At 44.2% G+C, this 22,685-nt stretch overlaps 1 protein-coding gene across 3 annotated transcripts in view; it reads right to left on the bottom strand.

The window, feature by feature from the left end:
• Positions 1-22,685, bottom strand: part of SDK2 (sidekick cell adhesion molecule 2) — a 920,082-nt gene that overhangs the window by 10,122 nt on the left and 887,275 nt on the right. For all 3 annotated transcript variants that reach the window (XM_073560296.1, XM_073560306.1, XM_073560313.1), the window contains 10 exons: positions 20,745-20,846; positions 19,535-19,650; positions 12,763-12,949; positions 10,150-10,287; positions 9,866-10,027; positions 9,489-9,614; positions 8,667-8,831; positions 8,366-8,506; positions 8,142-8,280; positions 4,709-4,835 (listed from right to left, as the gene is read on the bottom strand). In XM_073560296.1, coding sequence (XP_073416397.1) covers positions 4,709-4,835; positions 8,142-8,280; positions 8,366-8,506; positions 8,667-8,831; positions 9,489-9,614; positions 9,866-10,027; positions 10,150-10,287; positions 12,763-12,949; positions 19,535-19,650; positions 20,745-20,846 — 1,403 coding nt within the window. The remainder of the gene's footprint in view (positions 1-4,708; positions 4,836-8,141; positions 8,281-8,365; positions 8,507-8,666; positions 8,832-9,488; positions 9,615-9,865; positions 10,028-10,149; positions 10,288-12,762; positions 12,950-19,534; positions 19,651-20,744; positions 20,847-22,685) is intronic.

Here is a 22,685-nt window from a genome sequence, read left to right on the forward strand (position 1 = left end):
CAGTGGTCCCCCCCACATATCAGGTATCGGCACACTCAGGACAAATTGCACAATAACTTTTGCTGTCCAATTTCTCCTGTTACCCTTGGTAAAAGGAGAAAAAATGGACCTTAAGTAATTTTTTTGTGAAAAACAGTTAATTTTTCTTTTTTTTAAACATTCAAAAAATTCCTATGAAGCACCTGAAGGGTTAATAAACTTCTTGAATGTGGTTTTGAGCACCATGAGGGGTGCAGTTTTTAGAATGGTGTAACTTTTGGGTATTTTCTATCATATAGACCCCTCAAAGTGGCTTCAAATGTGATGTTTTGTTCCTTAAAAATAAAATGGTGTTGCAAAAATGAGAAATCACTGGTCAACTTTTAACCCTTATAACTTCCTAACAAAAAAATTTTTGGTTCCAAAATTGTGCTGATGTAAAGTAAACATATGTGAAATGTTACTTATTAAGTTTTTTGTGTGCCATATCTCTGTGATTTAAGGGCATAAAAATTCAAAGTTGGAAAATTGCGAAATTTTCAAAATTTTCGCCAAATTTCCATTTTTTTCACAAATAAATGCAAGTTATATCAATGAAATTTTACCACTAACATGAAGTACAATATGTCACGAGAAAACAACCGGGATCCATGGAAGCGTTTCAGAGTTATTACCTCATAAAGGGACAGTGGTCAGAATTGTAAAAATTGGCCCGGTCATGAACGTGCAAACCACCCTTGGGGGTAAAGGGGTTAAAAAAACACACACTGTTCAGCTACAAGACATTCATCTCCGCTACATCATCTAAACACACATGCATCGCTCAGCTACATCATCAAAACAGATACAAATCAGCTGCAACACACTTGGTTCAGCAACATCATCAAAACAGCTACACTGCTCAGCTACAACACACTCAACACAGCTGCATAATAATCAAAACAGACACAGATGAGCTACTACACTATTCAACAGCTAAATCATCAAAGCACACATGCAATACTCAGCTACAACACACTTATCTCAGCAATATCATCAAAACACACACACAAATTCACACTGCGCAGCTACAACACTCAACTCACTACATCATCATTAACATAAACACGGATGAGCTACAACACAGTTCAGCTACAACATCAAAACATACATACTATACATTACAGCATTTTGATGTTTCTTCCAGATGCTTGCACTATTCAGGATCTTTAGCATCCATACAACTTTAGAGATCTTAAGGTCTTGGTAACTTTCTCTCCTGCCCAGCACCGATCAGATAGATCAGTGTCAGCCAGAAGGAGAGAGCTGTGCCTGCATGGTTCTCTGTGATGGGTAGATGTAGCAAATTGGTATAATATTTAAAACATAAAATATAACCTTTAATTGATTCCTTTAAAAACATATATTAAACACAGAGATACAAAACGAATATAACCATGTGCCAAAGTGCAATTGTGCAGTGCTCTATTAAAAACAAACCGTGTTGTACTTTCCAGGTATCATATGGCCCAGGACAATGCCGTATTATTATATGTCCAGGTGTCCCCTCATACCTAGAATCTAAGACCACATGACCCTTAAGTATTTGTAGTTATGTATAGACCAGGCCTTTATGTCGTAAATAATATTGTTACTTTTATAGACATATACATCCGGCCCATATACATTAGCTCAACATATATACAGCGTCGGTTAAATGCATCAGGATATATAACACCTCATATAAGCATAGTGTAACCATTTCATAATACCACTATAGATACTGAGACCGCTGTACTTATCTTTAACGCTTCTGTAAAAAACAGATGACCGGGTAGGGTCCGTCTAGAAAGCCCAAAATCATGACCCGATCTCCGCGCTTGTCACCCAACGCGTTTCGTCATTGCCTGACTCATCAGGGGTATCTTATTCTGGCGCATAGCACGCCCGCTGTAAGACAGCTGCCTTTTATAAATCGCGGCATACCGCGGCTTACTGCCATTTCCGGTTGCCTCGTATAGTACTTCCGGTTTGCGCATAACGCCGGCATCTGTTCAGGTAGCTTGCCCCACTTCCTGGGTTTACCAAACAGCCGCCGCGCGTCATGTTTAGACAGGAACTGGCCATACCTATGCCCCACTTCCTGGGCGTTACCAGGCATGTCAGTCTGAATAACACCATATTACGTGATTGGTCTAGGCAATCACCTGACCATCACGTATCCATGGAAACCGCTCGCTTTATCTTATTGCATACGATCTTCTATTGCGGCTTCATTTAGAATAATCATAGATGCCAGTTGCGTCCCCCTATCATTATTTATACGGGACCCAAATTTTTAGGCCATTTTATGATTAATAAAAGGCGTTATGAAATATCCAAAACGCCAAAACCCATTTCATGGACCTTGTCAGGGATTACCTTGTGAATGAAAATAAAACCTTTACACCCTATCAAGGGAAAAAAAGCAGAAAAAAGACTCAGAGTAGCAACTAAAAAACAAATGTAATAATGACATTATTTTTACTTCAATCTGGAAAATAATTTTGTTGCATGCATATAGGAGGATACCACCAACCTCCATATGTCTGTAGGAATTATAGATAGGGTGCCCGCTAAATCTGGCCCTATAGGTCCCTAGCTAGCTGTTCCCTATTGTAGGGAAAAAATCCAATAAGTTTCTCTTTGGAGTATAAAAAAAGAACTATACAATCTATATATCCCAAAGGATTGAATGAAACACTATCCTTTTCTTCCTTCTTGTAGAGAGTTTTTAATAGGGCTATCTAGTTTAGGGAGAGCCGCCGAGGAGTGGGGGCGCCACTTGCGCAGGAATTTAGGGTGCCAACCTCCGCGTGAGGTAGGGAACAGCTAGCTAGGGACCTATAGGGCCAGATTTAGCGGGCACCCTATCTATAATTCCTACAGACATATGGAGGTTGGTGGTATCCTCCTATATGCATGCAACAAAATTATTTTCCAGATTGAAGTAAAAATAATGTCATTATTACATTTGTTTTTTAGTTGCTACTCTGAGTCTTTTTTCTGCTTTTTTTCCCTTGATAGGGTGTAAAGGTTTTATTTTCATTCACAAGGTAATCCCTGACAAGGTCCATGAAATGGGTTTTGGCGTTTTGGATATTTCATAACGCCTTTTATTAATCATAAAATGGCCTAAAAATTTGGGTCCCGTATAAATAATGATAGGGGGACGCAACTGGCATCTATGATTATTCTAAATGAAGCCGCAATAGAAGATCGTATGCAATAAGATAAAGCGAGCGGTTTCCATGGATACGTGATGGTCAGGTGATTGCCTAGACCAATCACGTAATATGGTGGTATTCAGACTGACATGCCTGGTAACGCCCAGGAAGTGGGGCATAGGTATGGCCAGTTCCTGTCTAAACATGACGCGCGGCGGCTGTTTGGTAAACCCAGGAAGTGGGGCAAGCTACCTGAACAGATGCCGGCGTTATGCGCAAACCGGAAGTACTATACGAGGCAACCGGAAATGGCAGTAAGCCGCGGTATGCCGCGATTTATAAAAGGCAGCTGTCTTACAGCGGGCGTGCTATGCGCCAGAATAAGATACCCCTGATGAGTCAGGCAATGACGAAACGCGTTGGGTGACAAGCGCGGAGATCGGGTCATGATTTTGGGCTTTCTAGACGGACCCTACCCGGTCATCTGTTTTTTACAGAAGCGTTAAAGATAAGTACAGCGGTCTCAGTATCTATAGTGGTATTATGAAATGGTTACACTATGCTTATATGAGGTGTTATATATCCTGATGCATTTAACCGACGCTGTATATATGTTGAGCTAATGTATATGGGCCGGATGTATATGTCTATAAAAGTAACAATATTATTTACGACATAAAGGCCTGGTCTATACATAACTACAAATACTTAAGGGTCATATGGTCTTAGATTCTAGGTATGAGGGGACACCTGGACATATAATAATACGGCATTGTCCTGGGCCATATGATACCTGGAAAGTACAACATGGTTTGTTTTTAATAGAGCACTGCACAATTGCACTTTGGAACATGGTTATATTCGTTTTGTATCTCTGTGTTTAATATATGTTTTTAAAGGAATCAATTAAAGGTTATATTTTATATTTTAAATATTATACCAATTTGCTACATCTATTGATCTGATATTGGTTTGAGATACCCCCGCTATATAGTTCTCTGTGATGGGGTAGGACATTGTGTCAGCATTCTTCTTGATCAGGGGAAGCTGCCTCCTTACTTTAAGGGGCCCACACACTTTTTAGCAAGATTTTTTTCTTGCTAAAAAGTGAATCTTATAGTCAAAAAATTACAGTAAATTAATAGAACTTAGGACGTGTAACCGATTTTTCTTTTATCAATCTTTCCTCCTTTTTGAATGACATAAACCATAGGAGTCATTTGGAGGGAGATAAATAAGACCTCTTGGGCTGGATTCGCACGTTTTAGGATTCTGCATATGGTGGGAAAATGCCGCTGTCTCCTTCTTACGTCTATATGGCTGTGTTGACATGTTGTGGCCTAAATTACATTTTTGCTATAATTTACCAAAAATCGATGCAAAATTGTAAATGTGCATTATGTGTGGGTGTTGGTTTTATAAGGGGAGTTTTCCTTTTAAATCATCTGTCATGGCTGTCGGAAGCTTCACAGCCACATAGTGAAGAACAAGCTGAGATGCCCATGGGGCAGGTGTCTATCACACAGTGTTGTTACCGCTCTCACCTGTGAGTCTGATACCTCCGAGGGCTTTTCCGTCAGGCTGCCGCTCTCTGCAGGAATTAAGTCGTTGTACTTGGCCACGTCTTCATCTGAATAGTGAAGGCTCCCGGGACTGGGACGTGGTGGAGACCTGGAAGGAAGGAGATTAATTAAATAGAAGAAATATGTGGCAAAAAACTAAATATATTAGTTATGTCAGGGATGGGCTTTTTGCATTTTAGAACAATTGGCAGTTGTCCAGGAAAATGATCCTTCATAATCATCACTTTATCATAAGGAACAGAGTTTCCAGAAGTTGGGTTGTGGACACCTTTGAAATAGAAAAAATGATTTTTACATAAGTTAGAGGTTAACTCTAGTTAGTAAAATTGCACAAACTTTATGTCTGCAATTTTCATTCCTTCATTCATTTTTAGACCTGATAAGCAGTTTGCAGTCTGATCCAAGTTTCAGACTTTTCTTTTGTGGGAGTGTCCGTCTCAATAATAGGCTGAATACGAGCGCTGAGTTTCTTTCCCAGTAATAAAGATTGGATGTGAGCTCTGTGCCCCTCCCAGTAATATAGGCTGGGTGTGAATCTGTGTGTCCCTCCGAGTAATAACAACTGAATGTGAGGTCTGTGTGTTTTTCTCGCAGAAATATAGGCTGGATGAGAGCTCTATACAATCCTTGCAGTAATATAGACTGCATGTGAGAGATCTATGTGTCTCTCCCAGTAATATATGCTGGATGAGAGCTTTATGTATCCCTCCTATTAACATAGGCTAGTTGCAAGCTCTATGTGTCTCTTCCAGTAATATAGGCTGATTGTGAGGTCAAAGTGTCCCTCTCAGTAATATAAGCTGGATGCAAGCACTGTATATTCCTCATAGTAATATAGGTTGAATGTGAGCTTTGTGTGTCTCTTCCAGTAATATAAGCTGGTTGTGAGGTCCATGTGTCCCTCTCAGTAATAAAAGATGGACGCGAGCACTTCATATTGCTCTCAGTAACATATGCGAGATGTGAGCTCTGTGTATCTCTTCCAGTAATATAGGCTGATTGTGAGGTCAATATGTCCCTCTCAGTAATATAAGCTGGATGCGAGCACTGTATATTCCTCCCAGTAATATAGGTTGAATGTGAGCTCTGTGTGTCTCTTCCAGTAATATAAGCTGGTTGTGAGGTCCATGTGTCCCTCTCTGTAATAAAAGATGGATGCGAGCACTTCATATCGCTCCCAGTAACATATGCTAGATGTGAGCTCTGTGTATCTCTTCCAGTAATATAGGCTGGTTGTGAGGTCCACGTGTCCCTCTCAGTAATATAAGCTGTATGTAAGCACTGTATATCCCTCCCAATAATACACTCTAGGTGTGAGCTCTGTGTGTCTCTTCCAGTAATATAAGCTGGTTGTGAGGTCCACGTGTCCCTCTCAGTAATATAAGCTGTATGTAAGCACTGTATATCCCTCCCAATAATACACTCTAGGTGTGAGCTCTGTGTGTCTCTTCCAGTAATATAAGCTGGTTGTGAGGTCCATGTGTCCCTCTCTGTAATATAAGCTGTATGTAAGCACTGTATATCCCTCCCAATAATACACTCTAGGTGTGAGCTCTGTGTGTCTCTTCCAGTAATATAAGCTGGTTGTGAGGTCCATGTGTCCCTCTCAGTAATATAAGCGGGATACGAGTACTGTATATCCTTCCCAGTAATATAGGCTGGATGGAAGCTCTGTGTGTCTCCCAGTAATGTAGGCTGGAAATGAGCTCTGCGTTTAACTTCCAGAAAAGCAGATTGGGTGTAAGCTCGGTGTGTATCCAGGGTCCAGTGGTATTCACTGCTCACATTATCAGCAAATCTTCTATTCTTCACTTTTCTTCACATACTTTCCGCTCTATATATAGCGTGTTTTCTCTTGGCCCTCACAGAGATACTTTCCATCCTCTCCATGTTGTGGAGCTCTGTGTACAACCCCCAGGATAGTGCCATCTCTTACACAGATAGAAAAGAGAGGGAGAGCAGAGAGTGCTGTCTGAGCCAGGAACACAGCTCCGAAGGCTTTGTAACATTTTTTGCAGATCACTCACCTAGTTATAGAACTTACAGACATTCTACAGCAGCAAAATGGTAGAACTTATTTTATTTTAAGTGAAGAAAGTTGCTAAATTTTTAAATGGAAATGAGATTGACAATGAAAAAAAATTCTGCGTGAAGATGTGAATAACCTTTAATAGCAACTGATCAGTGTTAATTGCGTTGATTATCGCTGATCACATCTTTTATGCGGAGTGAAAAATCATGGATATCCTGTAGGACACCTGGCCACGTACAGCGGGTGTGCTGCTGGGAATAATGTAAAGGGTTTTACAGAAACAATAGTTCATGCAAAACTGTTCCCATAATTATGGGGGCACTTTAAATGAGCTTTGAACCATTTGCTACAGTGGCAAATCGGAAGGATCCAAATTTGATGTCAAATGGATTTAATTCAGAAAATCAAATAAGTTATTGTTTCTTCTAAAACTCATCCCTTCGTTATAAAATGATGGTGATAGAAATATTCTAGGACTATACAGGATTGTGTGTAATTCCCTCTCGGTGATCATTCTGATCCTTCCTGTGTATTTCGAGTCTATGGATCCTCTGTCCACCCTCCGTCCCCCTCTCCATGCCAGCCTGTAACACTCTACAATACTTCTCTTCCCGTTACACAAGAGCTGCTTATACGGTTCACATCCCTAACAGAACGGTCTTTGTGATTCCGGCAGCGGGAGGACTCCATGAACATTACCAGGACGAGATGTGAATATCAACAAGCAGAGACAACTTTTAAAACAAGCCGCACCCTGTGCCAACCACTTAGCTGGAAAGTGGAGGTTCTTGGCTCGAAGACTAACGCACCAGAGAGGAGAAGAACATGGAAACTTCACCGGGTACAAGAAATCTACTTTTTTCATCCGTTGAAAATGATCTGAAAATTCACCACCACTCCCATAAATAATTCTGACTATACTGTTTTATATGCAAGGTGGCTGATCTGAGGGGGGGACGCAAAGCAAAATCCACAGGGTCCCCATATAAATCCTGGAAGAAGCGTGTACAGTGTACGTGTACCCTATGGCTCTGTTCCAGTCACATATATAGTCTGTTGGAGATATATGTCCGTAGGATCTCCCAATGTATGCCACCACCGTACATTCATATTAGACATTTTTTACATTTGTATGACATGGCGTAATTTACCATGTTATTCTATACCGTGTAGTAGACTATATTTACTGGCAGAGTCCAGAGAACAATCGTTAGGCTCCATGGAGCTCTACGGGAATATTTCTTGCCACATGTACCTAGTGTAGGCTCCATATGTGATGTGAACACAGCCTAATTTGCTCTAATCTGCTGTCCCTGGCGTGACATCACAGTATGATAAATGGTTCCTTCGTTATCCGCTCACCTCGTGTAAATCCCGTTCTTTCTGCAGAACGAATTCTTCACTGAGAGTCGCCGGTTGTTCAGCTCCAGCGCTGGGAATCTGCTCTCATCCAGACTCACCATCTCTCCGTGGCCCAGGGTGCTATTCTTGGGATTACAACCTGATGAGGAGGAATTAGATAATGGTGAGGAAGGAGTATGGGGAACAGCCCAAAAAAACCAGGCGGCCACCACATGCTTACTCACCTGAATCTGATTTCTTGGCATATTTCTTGCTCTGGCCTCGGATGATCAAAGCAAAGACCAGTAGAAGGATAAAAATGAGACCAATGAGGGCGATCACAACCAGGAACCACCATTCTTCATAGAAAGGGTTTGCTTTGGTGGCTATAGGAAAAAAAGAGCTTCAGGTAATGTTTGACATCAACTTTTCGATCCTTATAATCCTCTGCACAGAGAGGACCAACAATGGTCTGAAACGTGTTACTCTGCCATTGCATAGATTTTTTGGGTTAATATTTTGATTGACACAGTAATTTTATTATACCTGATACAGAGGTGGACGGTGGGCTGGGGGTCCCATATCCATAATCATTGACGGCAATGACACGAAAGTCATAGCTGACACCCAGTTTTAGGATGTCTATGCTGAAGGTGTACGAGGTGGCTTCTTTGGGAATGTCCTTGATGAGTATGTCCCATAATCCTTCATCTGAAGTGGGAAAATACATTATATTACTCTATAGGATCCAGAATATTAAAGCAACAGAACTGATACAAGTGTAAGGGCATAAATTGGTCCTTCACTAGTGAGCATGCAGACTAAAAAAATCATCCAATTTTCATTTGGAAAAAAATAGACGCGTTTTGGTCTGTATTGCCATCCGTGTAGCGTTCGTTTCGTGAATAAGGTTTACAAGACTAAATACAGTTTCCTATGTTAATAACTGCAATATGCCCATCAACATTGGATACTGGATCCAATTATATTTTTTTTTGCGAGCCCATAGACTTGAATAGTTGAGTCTCATCTGAAATACGGAAGAAAACAGCACATGTGAAAAGTGCTTTTGGATAACATTGGATTTTGGATTCAGATAACATGTTATCCATGAAAAAAATAGACAGCACTCTCTCCGAAAAATGCGGTTTGAGAACGTCACCTCATTGTGATTATTTTCCTATATTTGTACCATGTTCGTCCTTTTTTATCCAAGTGCAACATATAGTGCCTTAAATATCAATGGTGACACAAAAGCTGAGCCTGCAGCTGCCATGTCATCATAATCCCATAGATAATATGGCCAACTCCACCCATATCTATTTAATGCATAGAAAACATTGCAGCGCGCACACTGGCAGTACATACCTGATGGCCGGGCCTCGATAACGTATCTGGTAATTGCACTTTTTCCTGGGTCCCCACTCGACCATTGGATAGCAATTAATGAGCTGTATCTGGAGATGGATGGGATCCCCGGAGGTCCTGGAGCCCCTAAAGTTTGGAAAAGTCATGATTAAATGTAGGAGAGAATCTTCATCGACCTCACATATATGTGATGAGTATAAAACATGGAGGATATTATATCAATCTGTGCTAATACAATTAAGGGAGAAAATGGCGCCTCATGCGGTAACAGTCACAGTGCAAGGTCGGTGGTCGCGGCACTGCTGTGGGCTTTAGCCATTAATTGGAATGTGGCTTGGAAATGGCTAATGGAAGATGTATGTTGAGTGCTCTTTTACCATCTCCTGGTCCAGTAGTCACATTGGCTTCAATGTCTGGCCCATAAGTGAAAGTCTTGGCTCGTATTCGGAAACGGTACGTCACCCCCTCAGCAAGGTCCTTCAGCTTCATCCACAGGGGACTGTTCCCCTTCACGTCCACGGTCACAATCTTACTGATTCCTGGGAAAGACATGACAATTGTTAAGGTCAGTAACGCAAGTGTGGTGATGTTTAAGAAAAAACATTTTTGCTTTCGTTTTCTGTTATACACCGTTAGGCAAGTTGATCAGAATTACACTTACCATCTACCGGTGTGCACGGCTCGTATACCAGTCTGTATCCTTCCAGAATTCCATTTGGGTAAATGGGCGCATCCCATGACACATTTACAGATGTGGTGGTCAGTTCGCTAAATCTAAGCGTGGCAGGGGCACTGGGGGCTGTAATGAAAGCCGATGTAAGATGACCACAAACTTATTTGTAAGGATTGCATCAGCGTGTTATAAGAGAAACATGTGGAAAATGGCAGCATGCTCGTGTTAACCTGAGCCCTGGGCTTGAGCGTAGGAGGCAACGGTGTGATGGATGAATGAGCGCCAGCAATGGCACCCTGGTTTACTTTAGGCCCATTGCTGGGTGTTGTCCTGCAGCAAGAGGAACCCAGGGCCCACTGCACCCCATGCAAGGTGTGACGACAGGTTTGAGGTTTGCATCCTGGTACCTAACACCAGTCTGGGTGCCATTGACCTTCACATGGAGATTTGTGCGACCCTCCAAGGATATGCTCCGCAAGCAATTGCTGACCAACCGGCAAACCGGGCATACTGGATGATGTTGCATAACGTTCTCCATGCCATCTGCAGACTCTGTCTGTGGAGGCAACAAGCCTCCATTTGAAGACCTGCCAGTTCTGGTGTTCTTGCCAATTGAGCTGCACTTTGTTGGGCTGTGAGCAAAGATCCGAGTACAGGACATGGGCCCTCATGCCACTCTTTTTTACAGCTTGGTCAGAATAATGCACATCAGTAACCACTGGTGGCCATTCTGTAGGGGGCTGGCAGTGCTCCTCCTGTTACTCCTCGCACAAAGCAGCAGATATCTATTACTACTGGTTTGTTGCCCGCCTGTGTTCGGGTCTCCTTCTATGTCCCGGTATTTGCTCTATGCTCTTGAGATTGTGGTTGGGGGACAAAGCAAACCTTCTTGTGGTGGCAGGTATGGATGTGCCATCCTGGGGGAACTTCATCCTATCAGTACTGACAAGGATATTAGCAAAGCGAAAAACTAGAGAAGAATCGGTCTGGATTGATAAGGAGAGAGGAATTGTCTGTGGCCTCCATTCCCTTTTTTGGGGGGTCTTCTTCCTGCAGTTGACGCTTGTTCCCAATCTTTAGTTCCTAACTGGACATATTGATATCTCTGACTTCTAAGCAAGTTGGGGTCACACTGTGATGTGCACATGGTGCCAGAAGTTTTGAGCAAAGTACATGGTCACTTGACGTGATCAGGTCTGTGACGACCACTGCACGACCATGTCCACATTACGCTTGCCTGCACTTTCCCTGAACTACACAATGTCAGGTCACCATCACCTCTGCGGAAATTACACACAACACAAAAATGTCGCCAGACTGGATTATCCACAGAGACTTGTGTTAAAACAACTCCGTACAAAACTGCATCGCACCTCCCGGGGTCAGGAGGCAAATTTCCACACGTACATTTTATAATTATACGTGTGATGGAAATCTAAAATCTGCGATCTCACATGGAGACTGGCGTGACCGCGTCCCTGCCGAGACCACCGCTTTCTATCAGCAGCCTCCGTGATGCTGTTCCCATAGTGCCTGAATATTTGGGACAAGTTGATGACAATTATGGTGGCAGCCCGAGCTTGTTTAGTGCTCCCGTCAGGATGAACACCAGTAACTACGATAAATGAGGTGGTGTCGGAGTCGATAAAGCTCAGAGACGACTTCCTGGCTGGGTGTTAGTGGAGTGTGGTTTGCCGGATGCAGGCTAATGTCACTTGACATCGTAGCAGGGCTGAGGATTTTGCTTCGGGGGAATCATACTTTTTGGAGAGGTGCGCGAACACCTACAGACTTGGCTGTGGTTATGTATTTCTCGGTCCTCTCCATCCAGAGGTAGATAATATGATAAATTATTGACAGGAAATTCAGATTGCCGGTGATAGACAAATCCAGGAACAATAAAATGGATCAGTGACATATCAGATCATTTTACAGTTTTGTGCCGGATTATTAGATATTTTGGACTATTGGGTGGATAGTAAATACGTTTTACATGCAGGGAATTTCCAGTTAATCCATATTTGTTAGAGATGGTGTGAATCGATTTGCAAGAGCCAGTCCAGTGGCTAGGTTAATAATGTGTGCTCGCCAGGCGAGATCCCTCAGGATTGCCTCCTACCTCTTTGTTTTGTCAGCCGGCTTGGCGCAACGTCATCAATACAGCAGGCATGACATTCAAAAGTAGAGTAGGAGGAAGATGTCATGGCTCTTTTCTGGCGGCCACAGATTACTGACATAGCTGATCTACAGGGTCCTGCTTATTAATTTGCACTCTAATATTAATATTACACATGGATCTGCCAGACCACTGTGCGATCATTGTGTGTGGGGGGGGCATCAAACTGTATGGCAGGCATTGTGTAGGCAACATATTGCCTTGGGGCAAGAAAAAAGGTATCCATCTGTGTAGGAGCACTATGGGGCTCAGGGCTGGACTGGCCATCTGGCAATTCTGGAAACCCTTGGTGAAGAGAAAAATCAAGGAATATTGCAAATTGTTATGGAACACCAATTTCCTTCACCTGACGTTGTGCTGTGTATGGCCGCCATTTCGGATCCTAATATAAATACCCCACTCTGTCGTCACTGCTGGCCCCTCACCTGCTTGCTGTGTTTGCCCGCGGATGGGTTGACTCCGTGGACCATCTCCGGCTGTATTAAAGGCCGCCACACTGATGAGGTAGGTGGTATAGCCGGTCAGGTTCTTGATCTTCACCCCACTCTCCGGCAGGAACAGGGTTCTTACTTTCTCAGTCTCATTTAGTCGGGTCGCTTCCCAGTAAAAAATCTGTGCGAAAAGGTTAAAGTACAATACATTAGGGTTAATGCAATAAAGTCTAGTCCATATGTGATTACTTTTTACTTTGGTTGATCATTTTATGAAGCTTCATTCATTACAGCCCTACATCAGGGGTCTGCACACTTCACATGTACAGTTCCTGGCATGCACTCTCAATGCTGGGAGTTGTAGTGTCACATGTTGCAATGCAATGTGCAAGAGTGTGCTGGAGTATGGATGTCTCAAGAGCTGTGGTAGAGCTCCCCCTACTGCTCAGTATTTGCATTACGCTGAACTTTTCCCGAGCTTTGAGTAACTAAGGTAAATAAAAAATTAAGGCAGAGCACAGACCCAAACGGCTTAGATGCAGAACACGGATCTAACAAGACGGGAGTGCGGAACACAGACCCAACAATTCAGGGGTGCAGAACATGGATCCAAAGAGGCGAGGGTGCAGAATACAGACCCAACGAGCCGGCTGTGCAGAAAACAGACCCACCCGACAAGGCCTAGATGCAGAACACAGATCCAACAAGGCGGGGGGTGCAGTATAATGACCCGATGAGACCTAGATGCAGAACATAGACCCAACGAGACAGGGGTGCAGAACACAGACCCGACAAGACCTAGATGCAGAACACAGACTTGACGAAGCGGGGATGCACATCACAGACCCGATGAGGCATAGGGGTGAAAAACAGACCCGACAAGGCCTAGATGCAGAACACCAGTCCAATGAGATTGGGGTGTAGAATACTGACAGGACGAGTCCTAGATGGAGAACACAGATCCAACGAGGCGTGGGTGTGCAGGACACGGACCCTTCAAGGCATAGATACAGAACATAGATCCAACAAGACTGGGGTGTAGAATTGTGACCCGATGAGACCTAAAGCTAGAAAGCACAGTCCCGACGAGTCATAGATGGAGAACACAGATCCAACCAGGCGTGGGTGAAGGACAGAGACCCAACGAGGCGAATGTACAAAACAGACCAGATAAGGCCTAGATATAGAACATAGATTCAATGAGGCGGGGGTGCAGAACACAGATTCGACAAGGCCTAGATGCAGAAAACAGATCCTACAAGGTCTAGATGCAGAACACAAATCCAACAAGGTCTACATGCAGAACACAGACTCGACGAGGTAGGGGTGCGGAATACAGACCCGACGAGTAGTGGGATGCAGGACACAGACCCGACGAGTAGGGGGATGCAGAACACAGACCCGACGAGTAGGGGGATGCAGAACACAGACCCGACAAGTATGGGGATGCAAAACACAGACCCGACGAGTAGTGGGATGCAGAACACAGACCCGATGAGTAGGGGGATGCAGAACACAGACCCGACGAGTAGGGGGATGCAGAACACAGACCCGACGTATAAGGGGACGCAGAACACAGACCCGACAAGTATGGGCATGCAGAACACAGACCAGATGAGTAGGGGGATGCAGAACACAGACCCGACAAGTATGGAGATGCAGAACACAGACCAGACGAGTAGGGGGATGCAGAACACAGACTCGATGAGTAGGGGGATGCAGAACACAGACCCGACGAGTAGGGGGATGCAGAACACAGACCCAAGTTCGACCAATAAGGGGATACAGAACACAGACCTGACAAGTATGGGGATGCAGAACACTGACCCGACGAGTAGGGAGATGCAGAATACAGACCCGACAAGTAGGGAGATGCAGAACACAGACCCGACAAGTAGGGAGATGCAGAACACAGACCCGACGAGTAGGGGGATGCAGAACACAAACCCAAGTTCGACCAATAAGGGGATACAGAACACAGACCCGACGAGTAGGGAGATGCAGAATACAGACCCGACAAGTAGGGAGATGCAGAACACAGACCCGACAAGTAGGGAGATGTAGAACACAGACCCGACAAGTAGGGAGATGCAGAACACAGACCCGACAAGTAGGGAGATGCAGAACACAGACCCGAAGAGTAGGGAGATGCAGAACGCAGACCCGACAAGTAGGGAGATGCAGAACACAGACCCGACAAGTAGGGAGATGCAGAACACAGACACGACGAGTAGGGAGATACAGAACACATACCCGAAGAGTAGGGAGATGCAGAACACAGACACGACGAGTAGGGAGATGCAGAACACAGACCCGACGAGTAGTGGGATGCAGGACACAGACCCGACGAGTAGGGGGATGCAGAACACAGACCCGACGAGTAGGGGGATGCAGAACACAGACCCGACAAGTATGGGGATGCAAAACACAGACCCGACGAGTAGTGGGATGCAGAACACAGACCCGATGAGTAGGGGGATGCAGAACACAGACCCGACGAGTAGGGGGATGCAGAACACAGACCCGACGTATAAGGGGACGCAGAACACAGACCCGACAAGTATGGGCATGCAGAACACAGACCAGATGAGTAGGGGGATGCAGAACACAGACCCGACAAGTATGGAGATGCAGAACACAGACCAGACGAGTAGGGGGATGCAGAACACAGACTCGATGAGTAGGGGGATGCAGAACACAGACCCGACGAGTAGGGGGATGCAGAACACAGACCCAAGTTCGACCAATAAGGGGATACAGAACACAGACCTGACAAGTATGGGGATGCAGAACACTGACCCGACGAGTAGGGAGATGCAGAATACAGACCCGACAAGTAGGGAGATGCAGAACACAGACCCGACAAGTAGGGAGATGCAGAACACAGACCCGACGAGTAGGGGGATGCAGAACACAAACCCAAGTTCGACCAATAAGGGGATACAGAACACAGACCCGACGAGTAGGGAGATGCAGAATACAGACCCGACAAGTAGGGAGATGCAGAACACAGACCCGACAAGTAGGGAGATGTAGAACACAGACCCGACAAGTAGGGAGATGCAGAACACAGACCCGACAAGTAGGGAGATGCAGAACACAGACCCGAAGAGTAGGGAGATGCAGAACGCAGACCCGACAAGTAGGGAGATGCAGAACACAGACCCGACAAGTAGGGAGATGCAGAACGCAGACCCGACGAGTAGGGAGATGCAGAACACAGACCCGACAAGTAGGGAGATCCAGAACACAGACACGACGAGTAGGGAGATGCAGAACACAGACCCAACGAGTAGGGAGATGCAGAACACAGACCCGACAAGTAGGGAGATGCAGAACACAGACACGACGAGTAGGGAGATGCAGAACACAGACCCGAAGAGTAGGGAGATGCAGAACACAGACCCGACAAGTAGGGAGATCCAGAACACAGACACGACGAGTAGGGAGATGCAGAACACATACCCGAAGAGTAGGGAGATGCAGAACACAGACCCGACGAGTAGGGAGATGCAGAACACAGACCCGAAGTGTAGGGAGATGCAGAACACAGACCCGACGAGTAGGGAGATGCAGAACACAGACCTGACAAGTATCGGGATGCAGAACACAGACCCGACGAGTAGGGAGATGCAGAACACAGACCCGACGAGTAGGGAGATACAGAACACAGACCCGACAAGTATGGGGATGCAGAACACAGACCCGACGAGTAGGGGGATGCAGAACACAGACCCGACGAGTAGGGGGATGCAGAACACAGACCCGACGTATAAGGGGACGCAGAACACAGACCCGACAAGTATGGGCATGCAGAACACAGACCAGATGAGTAGGGGGATGCAGAACACAGACCCGACAAGTATGGAGATGCAGAACACAGACCAGACGAGTAGGGGGATGCAGAACACAGACTCGATGAGTAGGGGGATGCAGAACACAGACCCGACAAGTATGGGGATGCAGAACACAGACCCGACGAGTAGGAAGATGCAGAACACAGACCCGACAAGTAGGGAGATGCAGAACACAGACCCGACAAGTAGGGAGATGCAGAACACAGACCCGAAGAGTAGGGAGATGCAGAACACAGACCCGACGAGTAGGGAGATGCAGAACACAGACCCGACAAGTAGGGAGATGCAGAACACAGACCAGACGAGTAGGGAGATGCAGAACACAGACCCGATGAGTAGGGAGATGCAGAACACAGACCCGACAAGTAGGGATATGCAGAACACAGACCCGACGAGTAGGGGAGCGCAGAGCAAAGTCCCAATAAGGGGGCGATTGGACGTTTTTAGGTGCCCAGCTGTGCTGGTGCCCCTCATGACAGAGTCAAGAGCTGTGCCTATGCCACGAACATTGGGTTTTCCTTCAGAAGAGTGGCACAGGGATGAGAAGTCCACGGCTGATCACTTTTATCAGGACGGCGCTGACAGGGCAAGATTTGCATTAATTACAAAAATATTTATTAAATTCATGTATGAATGTGCCCGTCCTAATGAAGTGATGAATGCCCGCAGCGGGCGCCATAGTAAATGTTGATATTTATCCATCTGCGCACGCTGATTACACACACCGTTATTGGACTAGTAATATTCTGTAATGTGGCCATTATCCATTTAATCCTCGTTATCTCTAATTTAAAGTGAAGAGAAACCATAAAAAGTGAGAGTCAACTATTTCCGTAACGTAAAATTCTCCGGAGAGCACTTCAGCACTTTATGAATGGGAAATCAATAGACAAGGAGACGGCACAATCATCACTTTTTAGGGCTCTGTTCTGTGTAAATCTAGTAAATGAGAAAAGGGCTGAGGGCTGAGAACCAGTATTCTGGATTCGGGGTGAGTGGCTGTAACATTGCTAACTGACAGAAACTGGGCAACACATACCAATGAGGTACATGTCCCAAGGGCTAGCATAGTAATCAGCAGTCAATACATAGCCCCGTTGGTTTGCTACGTGCTGTATTGCCTCAAAGATAATGTAAGACCCACACTTGCCACCTAACAAGGAGAACCCCTGCCTCACCTTAGATACAGTGCCTTGCGAAAGTATTCACCCCCTGGAACTTTTCAACCTTTTCCCACATATCATGCTTCAAACATAAAGAAACCAAATGTAAATTTTTAGGTGAAGAATCAACAACAAGTGGGACACAATTGTGAAGTTGAACAAAATTTCTTGGTTATTTTAAAATTTTGTGGAAAGTCAAAAACTGAAAAGTGGGGTGTGCAATATTATTTGGCCCCTTTAACTTAATACTTTGTTGCTCCACCTTTTGTTGCAATTACAGCTGCAAGTCGCTTGGGGTATGTCTCTATCAGTTTTGTACATCGAGAGACTGAAATTCTTGCCCATTCTTCCTTGGCAAACAGCTCGAGCTCAGTGAGGTTTGATGGAGATCGTTTGTGAACAGCAGTTTTCAGCTCTTTCCACAGATTCTCGATTGGATTCAGGTCTGGACTTTGACTTGGCCATTCTAACACCTGGATACGTTTATTTGTGAACCATTCCATTGTAGATTTTGCTTTATGTTTGGGATCATTGTCTTGTTGGAAGACAAATCTTCTTCAAGAATGGTCCTGTATTTGGCTCCATTCATCTTCCCATCAATTTTAACCATCTTCCCCGTCCCTGCTGAAGAAAAGCAGGCCCAAACCATGATGCTGCCACCACCATGTTTGACAGTGGGGATGGTGTGTTCAGGGTGATGAGCTGTGTTGACTTTACGTCAAACATATCGCTTGGCATTGTTGCCAAAAAGTTCGATTTTGGTTTCATCTGACCAGAGAACCTTCTTCTTCCACATGTTTGGTGTGTCTCCCAGGTGGCTTTTTGAAAACTGTAAACGACACTTTTTATGGATATCTTTGAGAAATGGCTTTCTTCTTGCCACTCTTCCATAAAGGCCAGATTTGTGCAGTGTACGACTGACTGTTGTCCTATGGACAGACTGTCCCACCTCAGCTGTAGATCTCTGCAGTTCATCCAGAGTGATCATGGGCCTCTTGGCTGCATCTCTGATCAGTCTTCTCCTTGTTTGAGATGAAAATTTAGAGGGACGGCCGGGTCTTGGTAGATTTGCAGTGGTATGATACTACTTCCATTTCAATATGATCGCTTGCACAGTGCTCCTTGGGATGTTTAAAGTTTTGGAAATCATTTTGTGTCCAAATCCGGCTTTAAACTTCTCCACAACAGTATCACGAATCTGCCTGTTGTGTTCCTTGGTCTTCATGATGCTCTCTGTGCTTCAAACAGAACCCTGAGACTATCACAGAGCAGGTGCATTTATATGGAGACTTGATTACACACAGGTGGATTATAGTTATCATCATTAGTCATTTAGGACAACATTGGATCATTCAGAGATCCACAATGAACTTCTGGAGTGAGTTTGCTGCACTGAAAGTAAAGGGGCCGAATAATAATGCACGCCCCACTTTTCAATTTTTGACTTTCCACAAAAATTTAAAATGACCAATAAATTTCGTTCAACTTCACCATTGTGTTCCACTTGTTGATTCTTCACCAAAAATTTACATTTGGTATCTGTATGTTTGAAGCATGATATGTGGGAAAAGGTTGAAAAGTTCCAGGGGGCCAAATACTTTCGCAAGGCACTGTATTAATCATGAATCATGGTATTCAAGCAGCACATATATCCACAAATCTTGACTGGGGGGGTTCAACCAAATGAAACTGCACGAACACCCCACCACAATGAACCATAGTTACTCAGAGTAAAACACATCATACCTTGTATCCCTGGATGTCGCCATTTTGAGACTCAAGTGGAGGTGGGTCCCACGTCACATCAAGCTGAACAGCGGTGGCACTTTGTATGGCGACGTTTTGAGGCGAAGCTGTGGGCACTGTGGAGAAAGGAATTATGGAAAGTGAGAAGAGTTGGCGGAACACTGACGCCATAAAGAGGACCTGTCACTTGTCATAAATCTTCTATTTTTCACCTGATGTAAATGCTGCTGTTTTCCTGAATCCGACTTTGCATTTCTTTTGTTCCTGTACCTGTCACAGGGTAATCGAGACAGAGAGGACCCAGAAGATTGTGGCGTATGGGTACACAAACCCCTGCACTTATTAGATTTCTTTCACCTTCCATTTAACAGTGCATATCTTCCTTGCTTTGTTATTGCAAGGGTTAATCAGTTCTATCTCCTGGAGCTCTCTGTGTTGAATTGTCTCAGCTGTTCTGTGTTGGCCGCTCCGCTCTGGTATATATGCTCACCACTTGCACTAGGGAGTTGCGGGTGACAGTTTACACCTTCCTGGTTTAGTGGTGAAGGAGTAGTCTGAGTTAGTAGCAGTCGGTTGGTGTTATTTTCAGGAGAAATCTGCGTGGATTTGGTATTGAGTGCTTATCCTAATCCTCTTCCCATTTGGCTTGTCCCTCCTCCTGTTCCCTTGATTTCCACTTGGTTGTTTTCTGAGTGTATTTGCATGATTGTAGTTTTCTTTTATACCTGTCTGTTTCCCCTGTCTGTCAGGTTTGTGTTATCCTATACACTTCTGTCCTATACCTCCCTGGATGGAGGAGGAAACAGATCAGGTTCATATATGAGCAAAGCAAGGTGTGATACCCCGGCATCTGGGAAACAAGGATAGCCTAGGTTCCTCCTAGCTTGAGGGACAGGGAAATCCTGCTACATATAGTGACCGCACCTCTCCATTCTGAGATATGACCCCCTCTTTCCTGCATATAATTCTAGTCTTGTTAGCCAAATGGGTGTGCTTTCCTATGGGAGTTTTCTTGGGAACTATGCATACTTGGCATATCTCAGGAACGAAGAGGAGCAGAAACAAAAGAAAAACATTACTGAATTCAGAAGAACAGCTTTATTTACACCAAGTAAAACCATACATATTTATGGCAAGTGATAGGTTCTCTTTAAGGCCATTTGGGAGACACCTCAGGGACAGATATAACAATATGATAGATGACACTTACCTGCCTCTCCAACAAAAACTTCCTGGGGGACACTGGCTGGTCCTTCGCCAGCAGCGTTGTACACACTCACTCTAATCTCATAACGCTTGTGTTTGTTCAGATCTGAAGCAGAAGACAAGATGGCGGTGAGCATCAATATACCGTACTTCTGTATCAGTGTGGGCTACTACGTTTTTTTTACTTTCCTTGACCCAGTGATGATAACTTTTTTGCATATACTTAAAGGGAATCTTTCAGCAGGTTTTTCCTATGTAATCTGAGAACAGCATGATGTAGCGACAGACACCCTATTTGCGGCGATGTCTCATATAGTTTACTTGGTGCAGCAGTTGTGATAGAATCACAGATTTCTTTGATGTAGATCTAGCAGAGCTCAAAATGTCAGGCAGTGTATAACCCCACCCACACCCCTGGTTGGCAGCTTTATCTGTACAGTGACAGAAAGCATCCAATCAGTGGTCGGGGCGGGGTTGGACTAGGAGGCATGAGTCATCTAGTCCTGTACTGATAATCTCCTGCTGATAAAACACTTGATTTTATTGAAACAGCAAAACACATCCTAGTAAGTGACACCTTACTGGAATCAGGGTCACAGCCCCTACATTATGCTGCTTTCAGATAACATAGCAAAAACAACCTGCTGACATGTTTGCTTTAAAACTACATTTTGGCTGCTTTAAAGGGGTTGTCGGGTGAAAAGATGTTATCACCTATCGACAGGATAGGAGATAACTTGCTGTTCGTGGGAGGTCTGACCTTTGAGATCCGCACTGATCATCAGAATGATGAATTTTTATACCCGTTAGAATGGAGGGGAAGGTCAGATGCCCGACTGCTGCTCCATTCATTCTCTTTGAGGCTGCGCTATGAATGGAACAATAGTTAGGCATCAGGGATAAAAGTTCCCTGATCTCCCCAGTGATCGGATCCCCACCGATCAGCAAGTTGTCACCTATCCACAGGTGATTAATGGTCAGTGACAGGCATCCATGGCGGTGCCACCTGGTCTCCTTTGAAAAACATACAACCCCTTAGCCAAATAATGATTTCATCCAATGATCGCTATGCAAAATGCTTATTTATACTGTTATTAATATTTATCGAAGAAGAATAAATTGATGTTAAAACTCCCCAGCGACTATTAACGCTATGTTGCCTCATTTATTCCCCATATTTTACTACCCTGTCGATCTGGGAAATAAGGGTCACTCACAACAAAAGCTATATGCACATGGAGACTTTTTGCTGAGTTTTATGGAGCAGAAAGTGGCTATGTGCAGACAGAGACTTTTTGCTGAGTTTTCGGAGAAGAATTTGAGCAGAACCTCTAAGTTTTTGAGCAGAATATGGAGAGATCCACTCAATTTTTGCTCCAAAAACTACTAAGAAACCTCTGTGCGCTGTAATTACAGATCTCAGGGGTTATCACACAGCTTTTCCTATACTACTAATTGGAAAATTGTCAGACATACAGTTGAAACCAGAAGTGTAGATATACACTATATAAAAAGACACATATGCATGTATTTCTCAATATCTGATATGAAATCAGAATAAGCCTTTCCCGTTTTAGGTCAATTAGGATTACCACAATTATTAATATTTGCCAAATGCCAGAGTAATGAGAGACAGAATGTTTTAAGGTATTTTTATTACTTACTGCAAAGTCACCAGTTTACATACACTACGTTTACTATGCCGATAAACAGTTCTGCACTGCCCATATGATGATGTCACATGTTTGGAAGCTTCTGATAGTTTTTTTGGCAACATCTGAATTAATTAGAGACACACCTGTGGATGTATTTTATTGCACACCTGAAACACACTGCTTCATTGTGTAACATCATAGGAAAGTCTGGCTCATCCTTGGGTACAATTTCAAGTTATCTGAAGGTGCCCCGTTCATCTGTACAAACAATTATATGCAAGTACAAACAA

Source organism: Dendrobates tinctorius, unplaced genomic scaffold (assembly GCF_039654945.1).
Source record: "Dendrobates tinctorius isolate UK_male_01 unplaced genomic scaffold, ASM3965494v1 ptg000014l, whole genome shotgun sequence".
In the NCBI taxonomy this organism is placed as follows: Eukaryota; Metazoa; Chordata; class Amphibia; order Anura; family Dendrobatidae; genus Dendrobates; species Dendrobates tinctorius.